A 23,372-nucleotide genomic window follows, 5' to 3' on the forward strand; every position below is an offset into this window, starting at 1 on the left:
CGATCATGTAGGATACGCTGCTGGTGTTGTGGTATCGGTTGGTCACGTATCTAGCAGCCCTCCTCTGTACCATCTCAAGCTTGTAAACCAGGTCCTTTGTAAAAGGGTTCCACACTGTGGAGCAATACTCAAGGCCTGGCCGGACAAGAGAAGTGTATGCCGTGGTCTTGGCCTTCTCATTGCTGACGCGTAGGTTGCGCTGGAGAAAGCCAAGCGTACTGTTCCCCTTTTTCGCCGTGATGTCCATATGGTGGTTCCATGAAAGGTTTTGGGACAAGGTTACTCCCAGGAACTTGGTAGTCGAGTCAGTCCCGAGGATGTGGTCTTTCAAGGTGTAACGGAACATGATTGGGTTCCTCTTTCTGTGGACACGGAGAATGCTACACTTCTCTGGGTGAAAGTCCATACCCCATTGTTTCTCTCATTCGGCTAGCTTTATTAGGTCGTTTTGTAGGATCAGGCAGTCTTCTTCCGAGATGATTTCCCGATAAACCACACAGTCATCTGCGAATAGCCTTACTCTGGATGTGACATGTAGTGGCAAGTCGTTGATGAAGACAAGAAATAAGATGGGTCCGAGGACGCTTCCCTGAGGGACTCCGCTAACGACGGGTGCTGGCTCGGATGTTGCTCCATCAACGACTACCCTCTGCGTGCGATCTGTCAGAAAGGCTTCAATCCCATTTAAGGTGTTACCCCTGATGCCATAGTGGTTTAGTTTGGTCAGCAGGCGAATGTGCGGGACCCGATCGAATGCCTTGCTGAAATCAAGAACAGCAAGGTCATGTTGTTTATGGCGGGCCATGGAATGGACTAGCCCATTGGGGAGCGTCAGTAGCTGGGTTTCACAGCTCCGTCTTCTCCTGAAACCGTGTTGACAGTCCGTGAGGATGGCATGTCTATCAAGGTGGCCCATTATGTTGCTCACAATAATGTGCTCCAGTATCTTACATGGTATGCATGTCAGTGAAACCGGCCTCTAGTTGCTGGCTTTGAACCGTTCCCCTTTCTTGAAAATTGCCAACACATTGGCTGTCTTCCACACGTCTGGTATACTGCCGCTTGATAGGCACTTACTATATATAATGTTCAGAAAAGGAGCACACTGGTCTGCCATCTCTTTGTAGATGCGTGCAGGAATTAAGTCTGGACCGGCCGCTTTCTGTACATTAAGTTTCCTGAGAAGGGCACGTATACCTTCTGTGGTTATGTTTATGTCTGGCATGATAGGTGATGGTTCGCCCTCAGGTGTTGGGATGCTGGAACTGTCCTCCTTGGTGAATACCGAGTGGTACTGTCGGTTTAGGATGTTGGCCTTTTCAGTCGGGTCGTCGTGTAATTTTCCTTTATCCTTCAGTGGAGATACCCCACAATTATCTTTCCTTAAGGATTTGATATAATTCCAAAATTTCTTCTGTTTCGAGTGTTGTTCTGTGTTAGTGGGATCAGCGTCAATTAAGTTTTCAATATGTCTCCAGCAATGGACCATAACCCTAAGGGATTCATCTGCCAGGTTTTATTACTTAAATCCGGTCATAAAAATGCATGATCGAAGTGACACAAGATAAGTGAAAATAGGAAATAAATCTGGTAAAAGAGCCCTGTATAAGTTTATCCTTTTCTATTATACAATCGAATTCAGAAGTTTTTTTTTTTTCATTCTTTCAGGTATGCCATACCTGGAGTCATTTTAAATACCAGAGTATCACGAAATCTCTTGCGAAAATGAATAATTAATATATAGCATTATTTAAACGCGTACTGGAGTAAACATTCATTAAAATCAAAGTTTAACGCCACTATCACGATGTAAAGGTGTGAAATTTAACTGATTTCGGTGAATCAACTGTTTTCGGTCCTCGTATTTTATAATGCTTCCGTTTTTAAACAGCAATAAATACTTTTTTTAAAGAAATAATATATATATAGCATAACTTAAATGCGTATTGGTGTAAACATTCATTAAAATCATAGTTAAACGCCACTATCACGATGTAAAGGTGGGAAATCTAACTGTTTTCGGTAAACTTACTGTTTTCGCGAAACAGTACTGTTTTTCGGTATCTAGTCATACCCTGTATTTCTTTGTAAACACAATTGGAAACCTAAAATAACAATAATTGCTCTAAAGCCTTTTTGTTTCTTTTTGGGGCTTTTTTGTACGCTTTGGGGCCTTTTTGGTAAGGCCGTTTTGGTATTCGGTCGTTTTTTTGGTATGCGGCCTTTTTGGTTTTCGGCCTTTCTGAACCTAAACCGTTTTGGAGAGTTTGTCCTGAAACTATCCGAATACTGTGTATAATTTTGGGGTTTTCCCACTATCCCAGTTTCTATTACTAAGTCATGATCAAGCAATCATCATGATATGATTCGATATACTGTGTTGGATTTTTACTAAATGTACATTTAAAACCAATTATGACGAGCGAAAAGTTTTGTATTTTGTTAAGGAATTGCGTAGGAAAAAAGAAAGAAAAGGGTTTGATTAAATCGACGACGTCCAAAGTAGATATTTTGCCAGGAAGTTTACTTTTATTTATCTTTAACGATACGGACCATTCTTCGAATCAAAATATATGTGTATTAGAAACTTTAGATCCGGAAAACATAGAAGTAAAATGTAACAATGAGGATTTTGATGGTATTAGTAAGGAAGAGTATGAAGTATTGGTTTCTATACCAACCTGTAATGAACGTATGACAATTTATTTAGATAAGCATTGGTTACAAGAAGGATTAGAATTAAATGTTAATGATTATGTTTACGTTTATGATAAAGCTTCATCAAAAGACCTCATAGGAATAATAAGGTATAAAGGAGCGATTGTTGACCTCAAGGGCATATTTTTTGGAGTTGAATATATTGTAAGTATACTCGGTGCTTTTTGTTTACCCATGCAAAACACTTCAAACATCATGAAATCTTGTTTACTTGTATGAAACTGAAAGTAGACTCATTATAAATGGTACATTCTCAAGAGGACTCAAAGTTGAAATATTGTGTTGCCCAAACTCAGAGAATATAATCATAAAAAATAGGGATTATGAAACATCATTAACAGGGATTTCAATCGACCCAGAATCCTGGGTTTTGACTTAAGCAAATTAAAAATGACTCGTTTTTGGTGCAATCCTTTTTTCTGCCTTGCGTCATTTTGACGGTGCATCATTTTGACGGTGCGTCATTATGACGCATCGAAAATTTGACCCGTGCGTAAATCAGTTAACATCTCGAGTTACATGGTAATAAATCCAGCTGTGCTCCTATTAAATTGAAATTAATGTTTCAGTATTTGAAACTCGGTCTATAATCTAGGGAATACCCTGGGCGTTGTTTATCTTATCTCATCTCTTCCAATACACATGTCACCGTCTAAATAGTGCGTGCGTACTTACTGGGTAGCAGCAGTGATTACGTAATAATTGATTAACCATCCGATAAATGCAGGTTTTTTGCAGACGGCACGGTTAAAGAAAGATGGCAGAAATAATTAAGGAAAAAACTAAATTGATTAAAGGTCTATTAATTACGTAGATCCACTATTAAGTCCAGCAAGTTTTGTCAGTTTGTTAATCCACCGATAATCACGAGTAACACCCATCTTATATAAACTGGAATCACAGTTTATTTTTTATACTAACACGTCATAATACTACACATAAACATTAAGAAAACACATTTCCTCGATTAGATATAAATTATCCGAGTAGAATTAAATTGCTACGTCATGACCTTCGACATTGTAAATGGTGAACGTATTGTAAATTAACATTCAACCCGCGTTCAATTAAAAAAATGGCGATTCAAATTGCAAGTAATGGTGATTCAATAATGGAGAAAGCATTAACTGGATTTAACAAACATTTGATAAGGTTTGTTAAACCAGATAACAACAAGGAAAATTTGGATTATTCAAGTTAAACTACTACTGGTAATGCATTCTTAAGTGTATATATTTCGGACATGTATAGTATTCGGATAAACAGTAATAGATATACTAGATGTTCCATTCATTTAGATTATGTTTTTGTACAAAAGCTATCATAGGGATGATGATAATATAATGAGGATAAATATGTGATGAAAAGGTGCTACCGGTACATATCTTAAATTACTTAAATGTGTTAAAAGTCTAAAATATGTTATGATGAAGTAGCATTTATTGTTTTTACAAATAAACATAGTTTAGTGATAGAAATAATAAAAATTGTAAAATGAACATGTTTTGTTTTTGAAAAACTTTAAGTTGACATTGTTCACACAAATTATGGATATATTGTCCTAATCTGTGTGTACCAATTCATTAAAATATGTTGTGTTATGTATCATGGTATTTTTATTTGATAAAGCAGTATACCTTTTTAAGATATTGTGTTACTCTTAGAGAATATTTTTATAAATAAAAATGAATAATGCAGACAAAAACAAAATTAACGCGCTTCTAAATGACCCCAGCATTTTCAATTTGACTCCTCAAAATTTCAGTACAGGGGTCATGATTGACTCCTGATTTTTAAAATCTATTGAAATCCCTGATTAAGGGTATTAACCAGTTATGATGTTGTTTTTTTTTATAGAAAATGCTTGAGAAAAACATTCATATTCCTAAATTCCTGGCTTTAGACATCCTTCTTTTTTGTGCCAATGCAAATGAAAACTGATTTTGTATGATTACAAACGGAAATATAGTATATTATAGTATAATCTACAGACTGATAGAGGTTTGTAAACATATTTAATAAAAACAAATGCAATTTTGTAACTTTGTCTTAAATCTGTGAACAGTTAATGTTTTCAAGTACATGTAGCTATTCATTCAGATGAAAAATGTTGGTCTTGGATACTCACTTTCAATTTGATTTTTACTGTTTCTTATCTTAAAATAATCTTCAGGTTATTTTCATTATTAAAAACAAAATAATCAAACTTGTGTGGGAATTTCACGTGCAACATCATCTTTATATAACTAGTATAAATACTAATGTGGAAAATATTTTATAATTGTCCTTTCTTGAATTATTAGCAACAAGCTTTAAATGTTTCAAAAAAGATTTACATGGAAATACTAAAGCATTTTGCATTATAAAAAATAAGTTTGTCTTCCAAATGAAAATTAGTTTGAATTGATTTATACAATTGATTTAGTAGGGTGTATTATTGCACGATCCACACATACTAAACTCTTCATTTTTTTAGCTCAACTGAGCACAATGTGGTCATGGTGAGCTATTGTGATTGCCTTTTGTTGGCGCGTTGTGTCGTGTGTTGTGCGCCGTCAACATTTGCCTTCTTTACACTCTAGAGGCCACATTTACTGTCCGATCTTCTTGAAGTTTGATCAGAAGATTTGTCCCAATAATATGTTGAACTAGTTTGAAAATGGTGCTAGTAGGTTGAAAAACATTGCCACCGGGGGGCGGGGCATTTTTAACCAGGTTTTCCGAAGGAAAAAACTGGTTATTAGATTGGCGAATGCGGGCAGGCTGGCTGGCGGGCGGGCGGGCGGGCGGAACAAGCTTGTCCAGGCCATAACTTTGTCGTTCATTGTGAGATTTTAAAATCATTTGGCACATTTGTTAACCATCATTACACGGTGTGTCGCGCGAAAAAATTACGTCAATATCTCCAAGGTCAAGGTCACACTTTGAGTTCAAAGGTAAAAAATAGCCATAAATGAGATTGTCTGGGCTATAACTATGTCATTCATTATGAGATTTTAAAATCATTTGGCACATTTGTTCACCATCATGGGACGGTGTGTCGCACGAAAGAATCACGTCAATATCTCCAATGTCAAGGTCGCCACGACTAAAAATAGATTTATTTTAAAACAAACTTACAAAGGGGGTTAATTTTGTTTGTTCATTTCAAAAGTTCAGTTTGAGTTGTCTCCCTTTATCAGATTTTTTTTCACAATGAAAACCTGGTTTTGTGACAATTTTGTCCCTTGTTCCTTATATGGCTAAAGTGAAACCTTGTTAACACTCTAGAGGCCACATTTATTGTCCGGTCATCATGAAACTTGGTCAGAAGATTTGTCCCAATGATATCTTGGATGAGCTCAAAAATGGTTCCAGTTGGTTGAAAAACATTGCTGCCACCCAGGGGGCAGGTCGTTTTACCTTATATGGCTTTAGTAAATCTTGTTAACATTCTAAAAGTCACGTTTGTTGTCCAATCTTAATGAAACTTGGTCAGAATATTTATTTTAATGATGTCTTGGACAGTGTTTTTTTCACCATTTTGAGAATGGGGCCGGGTCCATTTTGATTGGGAAAATTTGCAGTGTTTTGACTAAAATTGTTAGCTTTTTAAAAGTTGCATTTATAGTTCACTCTCCATGAACACTGGTCAGAACATTAAATTTTGTTCTAATTATGTACTGGGCTGTATAGAACAGGTCAGCTTGTTTGTATCGCAGGTGAGTGACTTTGAGTCTTTCTTGTGTTTATACATTTCCGATGTGTTATCTTCATAAAAAATAAACCTTTTTAATAGACTTACCCAACATCAAATGCCCTTTTAATTTTTATGCCCCCCTTCGAAGAAGAGGGGGTATATTGTTTTGCACCTGTCTGTCGGTCCGTCCGTCCGGCGGGCCGTCCACTGAATGGTTTCCGGATGATAAATCAAGAACGCTTACGCCTATGATCATGAAACTTCATAGGTACATTGATCATGACTCGCAGATGACCCCTATCAGGTCACTAGGTCAAAGGTCAAGGTCACTGTGACTTGAACCAGTAAAATGGTTTCCGGATGATAACGCAAGAACGCTTACGCCTAGGATCATGAAACTTCATAAGTACATTGATCATGACTCGCAGATGACCCCTATTGATTTTCAGGTCACTAAGTCAATGGTCAAGGTCACAGTGACAAAAACGTATTCACACAATGGCTGCCACTACAACTGACAGCCCATATGGGGGGCATGCATGTTTTACAAACAGCCCTTGTTTTTTAAGGCGAGTGCCATGACCATCTGACCTTCTGCATACAACACTATTAATGTATGAGAAAGAACAAACATTAATTATTTATATTGTATTGTAGTATTATTGCCTTGACTAATGACTTCTTTTTGTTCTGATTTTTGCCATGAATTGCATGTCATATCAAATTAACAAGGTTTTATAACATAATTCTTATATACATTTTAAGCGTTGATTCTTTTCAATTCTAAAAAGACAACAATTGTGCATAATTATGTTGTTTAAATAAATTTGTTATTTAGATCAACATATAAGGTTAACAGTATGTCTTGTTGTTGTTTTCAGTATGATATTGGAAAAGGAATAAGTGATGGTGTATTTCGTAAGCAAAGATATTTCACATGTGCACCAAACTGTGCTGCATTTGTTGCCCTACACAGAATTCGAAAATGCAGTAAACCTCTCCCAACAGAAGAAGCCGTAGAATTAGTGGGTGCAACTAATTTTACTAATAAATGGAACTTGAAGATTAAGGATCGTGTTGTATGGTATAGTGATGACGGTCCTGAATATGGAACTGTCAAATGGATTGGATTGCTACCAGACACAAGATCCAACGAAGATGTAACAGTAGGAGTGGAGTTTGTAAGTTTTCATGATATTCATCAGAGTATGAAAATTACAAGGATCATTAAAACCTCTTTAACCTTTTCCCTCATAAGTGAAAGTGAAAATGGCTTTTACAACCAGCATAAAAACAGAACAGCCTGCGAGTAACTTGCAGTCTGTTTAGGTTTTATGCTGTTTGCTGCTCATCAGTAACTAAGGGTTGAAAATGAAGCCTTTAAAACTTGAAACTAGCTATAAAGATCTTTAACTAAATTCAACTTTCTATGGGACTACAAATACATCAAAAAATGTATCTAAGTGGTAAAGAGTTAAGTCCAGAGAAGAGCCTTGCATACCAATATACTGGGCTTGCAATTAAGAGTGCATGTTAACATTTTGTTGCATGTAAGGTATGGCTGAGTAAAAATGTGGTTTCTGGTAGGCGATCAACAGAACTTTTTGGGGCCTATAATTTTTTATCCCCTGCCAAAGGAGGAGGGATATAATTTTGGAGTTTTCCGTCAGTCTGTCAGTCCGTCCGTAAAAAACTTTTATCTCTGAAACTAAGATTTCAACAGGAAACTTCCTAGGTCTATTAATATTAATAAGGAGATGGCAGGGGATGTCAATTAAATGAATTTACCTTTTCTGTTTCAATTTTGTTCATGAGTATCAAATAAATAAATAATTTAATATCAGCTGTTACTGCAACATGTAATTGGATCTTAAAAACTACATCTGCAAGTAGACAATGCTTATTATCTTTAAACTGTTGCTTAAAAGGTGACATTTTTGGCTCATCTATTTTTTGAAAAAAAATTATGAGCTATTGTCATCACCTTGGCGTCGGCGTTGGCGTCGGCGTCCGGTCAAGTTTTGCGTTTAAGTCCACTTTTCTCAGAAAGTATCAATGCTATTGCATTAAAACTTGGTACACTTACTAACTATCATGAGGGGACTGGGCAGGCAAAGTTAGATAACTATGGCATGCATTTTGACAGAATTATGTGCCCTTTTTATACTTAGAAAATTGAAAATTTTGGTAAAGTTTTGCGTTTAGGTCCACTTTTCTCAGAAAGTATCAATGCTATGGCATTCAAACTTGGTACACTTACTTAATATCATGAGGGGACTGGGCAGGCAAAGTTAGATAACTCTGGCGTGCATTTTGACTGAATTATGTGCCCTTTTTATACTTAGAAAGTTGAAAATTTTGTGTTTAGGTCCACTTTATTCCTACAGTATCAAAGCTATTGCTTTCATACTTGCAACACTTATTAACTATCATAAGGGGACTGTGCAGGGAAAGTAATGTAACTCTGACTGGCATTTTGACAGAATTATGTGCCCTTTTTATACTTAGAAAATTGAAAATTTGGTTAAGTTTTGTGTTTTGGTCCACTTTACCCCTAAAGTATCAAAGATATTGCTTTCATACTTGGAACACTCGCAAACTATCATAAGGGTACAGTAAAAGGACAAGTTGCATAACTCTGGTTGTCATTTTTACGGGATTATGGCCCTTTTTTGACTTAGTAACTTTGAATATATGGTTAAATTTTGTGTTTAGATCCACTTTACTTCTTAAGTATCAAGGCTATTGCTTTCAAACTTCAAATACTTTCATGCTATCATGAGGTTACTGTACCTGGCAAGTTGAATTTTACCTTGACCTTTGAATGACCTTGACTCTCAAGGTCAAATTATTAAATTTTGCTAAAATTGCCATAACTTCTTTATTTATGATTAGATTTGATTGATACTTTGACAAAACTACTCTTACCTGACATACCACAATAGACTCCACCCAAACCATCCCCTGTGCCCTCCCCCCCCATCCTCACCCCCCCCCTCCCCCCCCCTAATTTTTTATTTTTTTTTGAAACGGTTAAAAGACACAAATATTTATTTTTATTATTTTATGTTTGAAATGCCGTCCAACCATCGCACCCAAGAATCCCCACCCCCCCCACCCCCCCCCTCCCCCCGCCCGAATCCCCCTCTAAATTTTTTTTAAGATCATCTCACAAATTACCACCACACCCTCACACTTTACCCCCCCCCCCCCCCCACCCCACCCCCCCCAATTTTATTTTTTTTTGAAACGGTTAAAAAAACACAAATATTTATTTTTATTATTTTATGTTTGAAATACCGTCCAACCATCGCACCCAAAAATCCCCTACCCCCCACTCCCCCCCACCCCCCTCACCCCCCCCCCCCCGATTTTTTTTTGTGTGTTTTTTTCCGTATTTTTGGAAGATGATATAATAAATTCCACACCCCCACACTATACACCCCTCTTCACTCCGCCCCTTCCTCCTTTGTGATTGAAAATGAGAGTCCCTTCACCTTTAAAAAGAAAATAGATGAGCGGTCTGCTGCACCCGCAAGGCGGTGCTCTTGTTTACAAATGTTATAATCTACTATAAGGCAAGTGTATTGTTGGATAAACAGGGAAGTATTTTGTGATACAAAACATGTAGATTATCTTGCAACAAGATTTGTTTAACCATTCGCAGGTTAGAAAGTAATTGATCTGTCTTGCACATGTGTAAGCACTCTTATACCCTCAATAATGTTTTGCAAACCTAAATATTATTAATTAGCTTTGGTGTGATTATAAATTTGATACAGTAATGTTAATCGTTATTACCAAACAAACTAAACAAAGAAACTGGTCATTGGAACAATTACTGTGGCGTCACATTTTAGCTAACGTGAATTAAGAGCTGGCACCTATATGTTATTGATATCATAAGTAACAGGTCATCATAAGAATTTGAATGTAAATAGGCAGCTTTATAAAGGCATTAAAACAAATATTAAAATAATATCAAGATTTGAAAGAGTTGTAAACAGACATATTACTTATGCATGACTACTAATTTTTCAGCATTAAAGTAATGAAATAATGTTCTCCCAGACTTCATTTTCTATAATTATCCCTTTCCCACTCAATAGCGAAGTGAAAATGGCTGTTTCCTCGCAGTCTGTTCAGGTTTAATGCTGTTTGCTGCTCATCAGTATCTAATGGTTGGAAATGAAGCCTTTTAAACTTGAATTTAGTAAGAAAGGTATGTAATTAAATGTAACTTTCTAAGGGACTACAAACAGTGCTCCAGCTAGGCCTAAATTGAAGGGCGCCCAGCCCTGCCCTTCCGAACCTCCGCACTGTCCTTAAAAAAAAAATATTTTTTTTTTTACAAATGATGATTTATAAATCTCTTATTACATTGTATTTCATTTATTCCTTATTATTTGAATTGTTTAATAATGGTTTAATAATAATGGGAAAAATAAATTTTAACAATTATTAATGACATAAATTAACATGCAATAGGAAGCATTCCAGAAACGCCCGCACGCTCGAAAGTGCCCTTTTGACAAAATACTGCGCGTCCAAAGTGCCCTTTTGACAAAAAAGGCTGCCCTGCCCTTTTCAAATCCTAGCACTTACAAAGGCATCAAAATACGTATCTAAGTGGTAAAGAGTTAAACGGACTGGCGCCAAATGAACTCCCTTGATAGGTCTGTATATAAGCAACATATGAACCTTGTTCTGAGAAAACAGGGCGTAATGCATGTGCGTAAAGTGTCATCCCAGACAGGCTCCACCTTTTTATGACAAATGTAAAATAATCTAGTAGATCAATAACCAATTTTTAACCAGGTTTTCCGAAGGAAAAAACTGGTTATTAGATTGGCGAATGCGGGCGGGCTGGCGGGCGGGCGGAACAAGCTTGTCCGGGCCATAACTATGTCGTTCATTGTCAGATTTTAAAATCATTTGGCACATTTGTTCACCATCATTGGACGGTGTGTCGCGCGAAATAATTATGTCGATATCTCCAAGGTCAAGGTCACACTTTGAGTTCAAAGGTCAAAAATGGCCATAAATGAGCTTGTCCTGGCCATAACTATGTCATTCATTGTGAGATTTTAAAATCATTTGGCACATTTGTTCACCATCATGGGAGGGTGTGTCGCACGAAAGAATCACGTCAATATCTCCAATGTCAAGGTCGCCACTACTAAAAATAGATTAAAAAAAAAAAAAAACTTACAAAGGGGGTTAATTTTGTTTGTTCATTTCAAAAGTTCAGTTTGAGTTTTCTCCCTTTATCAGATTTTTTTTCACAATGAAAACCTGGTTTTGTGACAATTTTGTCCCTTGTTTATTAATGCTACAACTTGTATGTTTTACTGTTTGATGTCATTACTGATATAAGTGGGTGGAATTTTTCACCTCACAAATGCAAAATCTTTGATTCTTTGGTTCAATACCGCACAACTTGATATGGTTATCAGGTTTTCAATTTGGTGGTAGTTGCTGAATTGCACTGCCGTGCCCATTTTTTCAAAATAACGCGACATACGTAGAAACACAGATAAAACCATACAGTACATGTATCAATTTTTATGTTCCCCACCACTATTGTGGGGGACATATTGTTTTTGCCCTGTCTGTTGGTTTGTGTGTTTGTTTGCCCCAACTTTTAACATTTGCAATAACTTTTGCAATATTGAAGATAGCAACTTGATATTTTGCATGCATGTGTATCTCATGGAGCTGCACATTTTGAGTGGTGAAAGGTCAAGGTCATCCTTCAAGGTCAAAGGTCAAATATATAGCTTCAAAACGGCGCAAAAGGGGACATAGTGTTTCTGACAAACACATATCTTGTTAGATTTAAGAAACATCAAAAAAGTTTATTCCAGTCCTGATGGCCACCTATGAAGTATGATTGGCTCATTTATTAATGCAGCTCTAAAAAGATGTGGCGCAAGTGATAAATGCATTATGGCCATGACTAATGCTTTAAAGCATTTTGTGTGAAAATGTTTTTTTTCTTATGGACAGAAGTGACCAGAATGATGTTGCAGAACAAGAGTGGTGAATCAAATTTTTTATTAAATCAAATTTTGCTAGTTTAAACGCTATTTCAGCAAGGATAGATCATATCGCTGTATCCAAATAGGAAGTGAAAATTTGCGAACTGAATGGGCATAAACATACAAATTTCTTTTTAAACTAGGAAGTTGTTAACTAAAATGTGATAAATATAAAATTGATTGAACTTTTAAACCTGAAGGATATGATTTGTATAGACTCCTGTATTAAATAATCTTCTCTAAAACCACATGTCCCAAAGCCTTGATAATTGGTTTGTAATATAAGATAAAAGTCCTGTACAGAGTTTGTTAAAATCATGCATGCCTCTATGGTCACAACTTGCCACTCCCCAAGGTAATACGATTTACAAGTTATATAAAAGTGCCCTTCCCTAAGGATGCAAGATTGTAAGAGTTGTATCAAGAGCTTTTAACTTATGAAACACCCCCATTAACGAAAAGCTGCCCGCAGCAAAAATAAATCCCCCACTGAAAAACAATGCCACAAAATGGCAAAATTTGAAAAATTCTTTACATTCTCTTTGTTGACTGTGACTTATGCAAATTTGTGAAGTTCCAAATAAAAGAAGAACAATGTCTATAATTGCACTTGGGAATTATTGTCCCCTACTGGTTTCACCGGAGGGGACTTATGGTTTTCGCTCTGTGTGTCTGCCAGTCGGTGAGTCTGTCACACTTTTATGGATCCTGCGATAACTTTAAAAGTTCTCAATATTTTTCATGAAACTTGAAACATGGATAGATGGCAATATGGACATTATGCACATCATTTCATTTTGTTCCTGCATCAAAAATTCCCGTTGCTATGGTAACAAATATATATAAAAAATCTGACAATGGTGGAGCCAGTAGGGGACATGTTTCTTTCATATTGTCAGCTAAAACACTGTTTCTATTCCAGGATAACCCTGTGGGCTCTGGTACGGGGAAATACAAGGACCATCGTCTGTTCACGGCCAAGCAAAATCATGCATCCTTGGTTCCTATCATAGGTCTTCTGAAGGCAGAGGATATTAGTCCAGGTAATAACGTCCATGTGTTGCTAATATAGGTCCAGGCATTAACAATCCATGTGGAGTCTATATAAGTCCAGGTATTAACGATCCAAGTGGTGTCCATATAGGTCCAGGTATTAAAGATCCATGTGGTGTTTATATAGGTCCAGGTATTAACGATCCATGTGGTGTCCATATAGGTCCAGGTATTAACGATCCAAGTGGTGTCCATATAGGTCCAGGTATTAACGATCCAAGTGGTGTCCATATAGGTCCAGGTATTAACGATCCATGTGGTGTCCATATAATTCCAGGTCTTAACGATCCATGTGATGTCCATATTGGTCCAGGTAATAACAATCCATGTGGTGTCCATATAGGTTTAGGTATTAACAATCCATGTGGTGTCGATATAGGTCCACATAGTAACATTCCATGTGGTGTCTATATAGGTCCAGGTATTAACGATCAATGTGGTGTCTATATAGGTCCAGGTTTTATCGATCCATGTGGTGTCCATATTGGTCTAGGTCTTAACGATCCATGTGGTGTCCATATAGGTTCAGGTATTAACGATCCATGTGGTGTCTATATAGGTCCAGGTATTAACAATCCATGTGTTGCCAATATAGGTCCAGGTATTAACAATCCATGTGATGTCCATATAGGTCCAGGTATTAACGATCCAAGTGGTGTCTATATAGGTCCAGGTATTAACGATCCATGTGTTGCCAATATAGGTCCAGGTATTAACGATCCATGTGGTGTCCAATATTGGTCCAGGTCTTAACGATCCATGTGATGTCCATATTGGTCCAGGTAATAACAATCCATGTGGTGTCCATATTGGTCCAGGTAATAACAATCCAAGTGGTGTCTTTATAGGTTCAGGTATTAACGCTACATTTGGTCTCTATATAGGTGCAGGTGGTAGTAACGATCTATGTGGTGTCTATGTAGGTCCAGGTATTAACGATCCATTTGGTGTCTATATAGATCCAGGAATTAATGATCCATGTTGTGTATATATTGGTCCAGATATTAATGATCCAAATGGTGTTCATATTGGTCCAGGTATTAATGATCCAAGTGGTGTTCATATTGGTCCAGGGATTAATGATCCAAGTGGTGTTCATATTGGTCCAGGTATTAATGATCCAAGTGGTGTTCATATTGGTCCAGGTATTAATGTCCAAGTGGTGTTCATATTGGTCCAGGTATTAATGATCCATGTTGTGTTTATATTGGTCCAGGTATTAATGATCCATATTGTGTTCATATTGGACAAGGTATTAATGATCTAAGTCGTGTTCATATTGGTCCAGGTATTAATGTCCAAGTGGTGTTCATATTGGTCCAGGTATTAATGATCCAAGTGGTGTTCATATAGGCCCAGGTATTAATGTCCAAGTGGTGTTAATATTGGTCCAGGTATTAATGATCCATGTTGTGTTCATATTGGTCAAGGTATTGATGATCCAAGTGGTGTCCATATTGGTCCAGGTATTAACGATCAATTTGGTGTCCATATTAGTCCAGGTATTAACGATCAATTTGGTGTCTAAATAGGTCCAGGTATTAACGATCAATTTGGTGTCTATATAGGTCTAGGTATTAACGATCCATGTGATGTCCATATTAGTCTAGGTATTAACGATCAATTTGGTGTCCATATTGGTCCAGGTATTAATGATCCATGTGGTGTCTATATTGGTCTAGGTACAATGTATCAATAATCCATGTGGTGTCCATATAGGTCCAGGTATTAACAATCCATGTGGTGCCTATTTAAGTCCAGGTATTAATGATCCATGTGGTGTCCATATAGGTCCAGGTATTAATGATCCATGTGGTGTCCATTTAGGTCCAGGTATTTACAATCCATGTGATGTCTATATAGGTCCAGGTATTAACAATCCATGTGTTGCCAATATAGACCCAGGTATTAACAATCCATGTGGAGTCTATATAGGTCCAGGTATTAACGATCCATGTGGTGTCCTTATTGGTCCAGATATTAACGATCCGTGTGGTGTCCTTATTGTTACAGTTATTTACAATCCATATGGTGTCTATAGACTCTATATAGGTCCAGGTATCAACAATCCATTTAGTGTCCATATAGGGCCAGGTTTAACGATCCTTTTGATGTTCATTTCTCATTGCCTATAAGACAAGTTATATAGGTCGAATAAGGTCTAGATATTAATGTTAAATTTGATGCCCATTTCTATTGGTCATGGTGTTATATTAATCGAACTGTATCCATATTTGTAATTGACATGTTGTTTGGCTTGCATACAGAGAGGTGACAAGTTTGGTCCTCACTCGGAGAGAAACTTAAGGATCTTTTCAAAGCTCCAGACACTGTTTTTTTGAGGAAATAGACTTGAGAATGGCTTTAAAACTGTTTGATTGTTGCACTTTTGATGTAGGCTGTCCGGTAAAGATAACTCTTAGCGCAGTTATTTTTTTTTGGTACACACGCTTCTCACCTAGGCGACCTTGGTCCAAATCCAGTTTTCAAAGTAGTGGTTACCATACCTGACAGGTGGGGTTTCCTCTAAGAAATCTGGGTTCCCCTTAATGCACAAGACCACACCAAAATTAAATATGTTTCTGAAAAAAAACTTAATAGCTGGAAATTTTACATTTTTTAAAAGTTAGTCCCAAGTTTTATGCGTCCAGTAAGCTAAATAGATAAAGGGGTGCTTGGACACACTGAGTCCAAACATGATGCAGCTGTTGATGCTGAAGAACCTTATAATGTGAACAACACACATACACACAGTTTTGATGTAAATAAAATAGATAAAGATAGAATAAACTAAGCACAAACAATAGTATAATGTAAATGGTCCTTTAAACAAGACACAAATCTAAGTCTCATGTCAAAGTACATTCTGTGAACTAAAGCATGATTGAAGTCTCATGCTGTTGTTTGTGATGAAAAATCAGTATATCTGTGCTCACAATTTGACACCTATGTTTCTTACTGTTGAGGGGAGTAGGAAATGTAAGTCTAATGATTTGTATGACAATGTAACAGAAGGTTTGATATTGTATAAAAACATCTGTCAACACAGCCTTATGTAATACAATGAATTGATTTTGTCAAACAAGATGGTATGTACACATGCCATGTACACTTAATAACAGTTCCTTTCTTTCGGTGTCTTTTAAAGCCAGTGTCCACTTAATACTATTCTTTATTTTGTATTTAAAAGTGCATCATTTCTTATGTCAATTAATGAATTTTATTTCCCTGAAAACTATGTTCTTTGTACAAAAACATTTAAAAATGTCTATGTCGCTTGATATCGGAGCTTTGTTGTGTAGGTGTGCCCTGCTGTAAAGTTGTAAAGAAACCTTCAGTTTTTCATCCAGCAATATCCTTTACAGGACCACAGTATGAGCAAGTGGACGATGATGTAGAAGAACAAAGAAGGATATACGAAGATTTGAGGCTTTCAAAGGAAAACAGAACATCAGGAGCAGGAAATCACTATCTGTCTAAAGCAAACAGTCCTGAATATTTTCCTGTAGCCCAGAAACCGGTCAACCCTCTGTATGAGTATAGCCGCTCAGAACAAGGTGTGTGTATAAAATAACAGAGTAGTGAGTCTGTTGGAATCTGGGTCACATCATCATCATCATCATCATCATCATCAATCCTCTCTGTGCCAACTGGTGCTTGAGGCGATGGCAAGGGAGCGCCACTTTGGTCTGTCAGCTGCTGTTGCGGGTGCTGTCTGCAGAGTGAGGCCTCTGTTCTTGAGTTCTCGCTCCACGGTTCGGCGCCACGTCTCTTTCGGTCGTCCACCGTTTCTTTTCCCCTGTGGAGTCAATCTCAGTGCCACCCTGGGTAGCGAGTCAGGTGGCATTCTGCAGACGTGGCCTAGCCATCTCCATCTCCTCAAAGCGATGGTCTCAGCGATACTGTTTGCGCCAGCTCTTCCAAGCAGTTCCATGTTCGTCATCATGTTTGGCCAGAAGACTTTCATGATTGTCGTAGGCACTTGTTTTGGAAGACTTCCAGTTTGCGCTCGATGGTAGCAGTGGTCTTCCAGCACTCAGACCCATATAGAAGGATGCTCAGCACGTTGCTCTTGAAGATGCGGAGCTTGGTGTGCATGCTAAGACTTGTGGTCCTCCAGATGGGCTTCAGCATCGGTTGGCTTTGCTGATCCTCGTGTTGATCTCCCTTGCACAGTCTCCATCTGTGGTGACCTTTCTGCCCGGGTAAATGAACTCGTCCACATCTTGCAGAGGCTGGTCATTGATGGTGATTGGGTCGCCCACTCTGGTGTTCTTCCTCATGACCTGAGTCTTTCCAATGTTGACCCAGAGACCTATGGTGCTTGCTGACAGTGCCAACTGTTGTGTCTTCTGCTGGATGTCCTGGTTCCTGCTAGCAAGTAGCCCGATATCGTCGGCGTAGTCCAGGTCATCTAGCAGCGAGGTCAGCGTCCACTGTATTCCTTGCCAACTTCCCTCTGTAGTGTGGCGCATGATCAAGTCAATTGCCATTGAAAAGAGGAGCGGCGAGAGGATACATCCTTGCTTCACTCCAGTTTCCACCTTGAATGGTTCAGTGAGCTGGTTGTTGTGGATGACTCTGCACTTTAAGTTTTCGTACAGGGAGCTGATGACGTTGACAAGTTTCTGAGGGATGCCATAATGTTGCAGAATCTTCCAGAGAGTCTCGGTGTAGCTGTCGAAGGCCTTCTCGAAGTGCACAAAAACCATGTAGAGGGATCCATTCCATTCATGGGACTGCTCAAGGATCTGCCTCAGGACTAAGATGTGGTCGATGCAGGACTTGCCTTTCCTGAAGCCTGCCTGTTCCTGGCAAAGGATACCGTCCACTGCTGTTGTGATGCGTTGGAGGATGATGCGGCTGAAGATCTTACTGGTGACAGATAGTAAAGTGATGCCTCGCCAGTTGTTACAGTTCCCCAGATCTCCTTTCTTGGGCAGATTGACGATGGTGCCGGTCTTCCAGTCGCTTGGCGCTTCTTCACTTTCCCAAATATTTTGAAGAATCTGGCAAAGAAGCTGTGGCGTCACTGTGTCTTCTTCTTTCAGCATCTCAGAGCACACTCCATCGTCGCCAGGCGCCTTCCCATTATTTCAGCTTATGGATGGCTTCATTGACTTCCGTTACAGTGATGTTGCCGAGGTAGATGTCAAGTCCTCTTCAGCTTCAGGAATGTCGGCTAGGGTTGGTGGATCTGGGCGGTTTAGGATGGACTCAAAGTGTTGCTTCCATCTCTTCAGCTTCTCCTCTTCCACAGTGACATTAATTCCCTCTACAGCTCTCACAGGAAGGTTATGGTGCTGGCCGTATTCGCCCTTCAGCTTCCTAGTGTTCTGGTACACTGTCTTCATGTCATTGTGCTCAGCTGCTGTCTCTGCCTCCTCTGCCAGCCTCTTTACCGTATTTTACCATGCATAGCGCGCGGTTTTTTACCTTTAAATTTCAAAATAAAAATTCAGTGCGCGTAATACATTGACACAACGCTTTCCTGGTTGCTAAATTGCAAAAAATCCATTTCGTAATCGTAAATCTTCACAATTGCCGCCATTTTTGTTATTGCAGAAAACTACACCCTATAATGTTATAGACTGAAGGGGCCGTTGTCGAAACAACATATAGCGGGAAAGGTTAGGAATGAACGGGGTAGTAACAGTTTTGACAAAAATTAAAAGATGAAAAAAATGTCTTTGTTGGTGTTTTCACACTTCTTCATTGATTGTTCATTAAAAAAAATCGAGCTGTATCGATCCCCGTGCGTCGCGGTATTGTTTGTTAAAGTTTTTGTTGTCATGAAAACTCGTTGATTTACAACGCAAAACGTCTTATTTGAACTGAGGCTAATTATTTCAATCATATTTTTCAACTTCGCTTTTGCTTTATTTTGATAATTTAATCCAAAGTTTAATGTTAGCAATTCCGAAAATTTGCACTCTATGTGAATTGACAGTTTGACGTCATCAAAGGAAAGCCGCTTCCTGTCTGAAGCAATAAAGCGACAAGTTTCTCGCCGACAAAATTGGCTTCCTTTGTCTAGCAATCAACATGCCGAACCAATTGTGTGTTTGTTCCTCAATGGCAATCGTCCAATTAAATAATAGCACGTGCAAAGCTCCGCCTTCGAACCTTTTGAAGAGAACGGAGGTGGAGTTCAACGGTTAATTGAGCAAGTGTATTACGTAGGTTGAGTTCCGATTTGCCGAAATTACTCGGCCCTAAGCATTGAAACGACGAATACGTTTATCAATCATTTTCCGATCTCTGCATAAATATACTACTGTGCGAGTATACTTCGTAGATTACAAACCAACAATAGAGATATAGACTCGTTTTATTTTCTTTCAATAGAGACAAACAAATGATATTTGTCAAATGGCTTTACGCCAATAACGCCAACTGTATGGAATTGAGCGTTCGGGTGTATTGTTTGTCTCACTATAATATCAACTTGACGCAGTGAAGGCGCGAAATACTGGGTCAAACTGGATTTAATGGGGAGCATCTCTTAATGGGGAAATATTTAAGTCGATGAAAAATAAAATGGGATCCACGGACGATTTGCGTAAAATTGGACATTGCGATGTTGCGGGTCTGCAGAAGAAGATGTCATACGATGTTGTGAGCGGCAGGTAATGAAAATGTTACACTGTTCAAATGTGAGTAATAGGTAATGGTGGTTCGAATTTAACGCGCAGGGGTCTTGAAAAAACACGCGCAGTGCGCAGCAATAAGGACATATCGGTGTTCACGAGAGAATAATCTTAAAAATTATCAAAAAATATAGTGCTATGCAACCCATGCTCCTGATCGTAAAAACGCTCCCTACTTTAAAACAAAAAATTAAGCGCCCGAAAAACTCAGATTAAATGATTGCGCAATATAAGAATGGCGGCCATTTTCGGCCAAATTTTCGGGTTTTTGGTCTTGAATTCTTTTTTTTCTCCATTTTGGCTTTAAAAAATCGCATGCGCGTTATACATGGTAGCGCGTTATACATGGTAAAATACGGTATGTACCTCCTCTTGTCTCTTCTGGCTGATGTCTTCACCACCTTGTCTTTCTCACTATATTCCTTTGAAATTCTTTCCTTAAGTCTTAGGGATTTGGTGTCCAGCAGTTTCTTTTTGATTTGTTTTCTTTCTTCTATATGAGACCACCTTTTCCTCTGAGATCCATTCTGTCTTCTTGCTCTTTCTGAAGCCTAGAACTTCCTCTCCTGTCTATTTCATTACTCTGTTGAAGCCCTCGATGGTCAGTGCTGCCTCATCTTCCAAAATACTAAATCTATTCCTGAGGGTTAGCCTGAACTCTTCTTTTACTTTTGGGTCTTTCAACTTGACCACATTGTAGCGTTGGTTTTTGATGTCTCCTGTCTTGGTGCTTCAAAGTCACCTTAGCCACCAGAAGACTATGGTCGCTGCCGATGTCTGCATGTCGCATCACACGCACGTCCTGCAGAGAGTGCCTCCACCGACCATTGATGATGATGTGGTCGATCTGGTTCTGGGTCCTGCCGTCTCGTGATGTCCATGTTCGTTTGTGGATCTCCTTGTGCGCAAACAGGGTCCCTTCTATGACCAAGTCATTCTGTTGGCAGAAGTTGACTAGTCTCTCCCCGTTGTCAGTGATCACACCCACTCCATGTTGTCCCATGGTCCTCTCTCTGTCTTTGTTGTCGCAGCCAACCTTAGCATTGAAGTCGCCAAGCAACATCAGCACGTCCTGTTGGGGGATGTCCTCTAAAACACTTTGAAGGGCGTCGTAGAATGCATCCTTGTCCTTTTCTTCCGCGTTGTCTATTGGTGCGTAGCCCACAACAACAGACAGCTTGATGTACTTGGAGTTCATCCTGACTTCCAGCAGGCGCTCGTTCACAGGTTTCCACTGTAGCACTGTGTTGGCCTTGCTCTTGCTGATGATGACGGCCACTCCTTCGCAGTGGTCGTTGTCAGTTCTTCCTGACCAGATGATGACTTCTCCGGAACTCATCTTCTGCTTGCCAGAGCCAGTCCATCTTGCTTCTGTTTCTCCCATGAGGGTCAGGTTGTATCGGTTTAGCTCACTCACCACTTGTGCTAGCTTTCCAGTCTGGTAGAGTGTTCGCACGTTCCAACATCCAACTCTGATCCATCGCTTTGGGGTCAAGAGTTCCGCTATTGGGGTGGGGACGTCCTTTGATCCCTATCCTTCACAAGTCCAGTTGCCTGGTCTGCTTCGCTCCCGGTGCTGTTTGTTCCCTTGTTGTGGTTTCCGTAGCAAGCATTTTTTCACGGGGTGGGGTTGCTAGCCCCAAGCCCAACCTTCCTCCTTTTTCAGCACGGGCTTGGGACCGTCCTTGGCGGAGTTCATCTGGGTCACATGCGTCCAAAAACTAGGTCAGAAGGTCAAATAATTGGTAAACCTTGTTATCTTGCTAGAACCCACATGTGTGACTCAATCTTGATGAAATAACCAGAATGTCAATCTTATTTTTATCTTGGCAAATTTTTTAATTGAGTCAAGTGCGTCCAAAACTGTGTGGCAAGTATACGATCATAGGTTAGACCTTTTTACCTTCTTTTTACACGCACTTGACCCAGATTAAATCTCAGGCTTTGTATTGCCAAGTTAAGCATTTTGATTATGTTTTGTCAAGATTTAGTCATAAATTGGCCTTTAGATTGGTATCAATACTCAAATAATATTTGTCCTTGAACAATTTTATCAACATGTATTTGTATCAACATGTATGTGTATGCTTGAAAACTTTTTATTTGATGGACTATGAAGCAACAATTAACATTAAAAACACTAAAGATTATTTAATTTTATTTGTATTCATTGGATAAATAATAAACATATGAAGTACTTCTAGAAGGCATGCATATGACAATGAAATAATACAAGTCTTGTATCACTAGTCGGCAAATGTCACTTCTCCCTGATCCTTCTCTCTAATTTCCTGTCAAGAGAGAAGTGACTTCTCCCTTAAATTTGACTCTAGGCCGACCCCTGAAAGTAAACTCCTTTCGTAACATTCAAAATAATGTTATAACCCATTTTTGGTATTTCAGAATATTTACCAGAGAACCTGGCTCCAAAGGAGACCCTTATTCAAAATTCGTCAAATTCCAGAAAAATACCAAACAATTCAAGCCAGCAAGATACTCAACACGATCCTGACCTTACAGTGGGGTCACTAGTAGAGGTCATGTCAAACCGGCCCCTTTATGGAGTCATTAAATGGATTGGTAATCTTCCGGATCAGAAAAAGCCTCAGAAATTGATAGCTGGACTGGAAATGGTAAATTGCAGATTGGATTTGCATGACAACACTGTGTTTTAAGTTTCATGATAAGCATGCATTATTTAGATAATAGTATTGTACATGCCACTAAACTGAATATTTGGCTTTTTGGCCCCCATACTAACTTATGTTTACTTGTACCTGGAATTTATTTTGGTTGGAGTGTTTAATACTACATTTGCAAACATTTTGTTAATTAGTGGGAAATAATGATTGAATTTACTTTCCAATGTACATTTTAATTTGATTTTGGACTTTAAAAACATTTATCATTGTAAATTCTAGTTCTAATGTTCATCTCCACATTCTTTTTGCTTTTCCTTGTGTTGAAGTACATCTACATATATTCTCCCATACATTTTGGACTAAAATGTACAATAACCACCATTTTTCTCATTTCAGTTGTTTAATTGTTCTATAAATTTAACAATAGATGTTTCTGCTATCAAGGTCCAAATGTATGCATTTGTATTCCACCAGAATTCATAACTCTTTTGCAAAGTGCCCTTGTTATGATTTTTTTGAAATCAAATTGATAATTTACCTAAATATTCTGCTCATACATTAACAGATTCTTTAAAGAATAAACAACATT

At 38.4% G+C, this 23,372-nt stretch overlaps 2 protein-coding genes across 21 annotated transcripts in view; one reads left to right on the plus strand and one right to left on the minus strand.

The window, feature by feature from the left end:
• LOC127844207 (repressor of RNA polymerase III transcription MAF1 homolog) overlaps window positions 1–23,372 on the minus strand; it is a 505,514-nt gene that overhangs the window by 416,581 nt on the left and 65,561 nt on the right. The gene's annotated exons all lie outside the window — the stretch shown is intronic.
• Window positions 2,266–23,372, plus strand: part of LOC127844185 (ubiquitin carboxyl-terminal hydrolase CYLD-like) — a 48,935-nt gene continuing 27,828 nt past the window's right edge. The window contains exons 1-5 of one of the 2 annotated variants that reach the window (XM_052374249.1): window positions 2,266–2,862; window positions 7,279–7,578; window positions 13,361–13,481; window positions 16,857–17,048; window positions 22,545–22,774. In XM_052374249.1, the coding sequence (XP_052230209.1) occupies window positions 2,416–2,862; window positions 7,279–7,578; window positions 13,361–13,481; window positions 16,857–17,048; window positions 22,545–22,774 (1,290 nt within the window). In that variant the 5' untranslated portion in view covers window positions 2,266–2,415. The remainder of the gene's footprint in view (window positions 2,863–7,278; window positions 7,579–13,360; window positions 13,482–16,856; window positions 17,049–22,544; window positions 22,775–23,372) is intronic. The other variant, XM_052374250.1, reaches the window with a different exon arrangement.

The sequence above is a fragment of the Dreissena polymorpha genome, chromosome 9 (genome assembly GCF_020536995.1).
Source record: "Dreissena polymorpha isolate Duluth1 chromosome 9, UMN_Dpol_1.0, whole genome shotgun sequence".
Lineage (NCBI taxonomy): Eukaryota > Metazoa > Mollusca > Bivalvia > Myida > Dreissenidae > Dreissena > Dreissena polymorpha.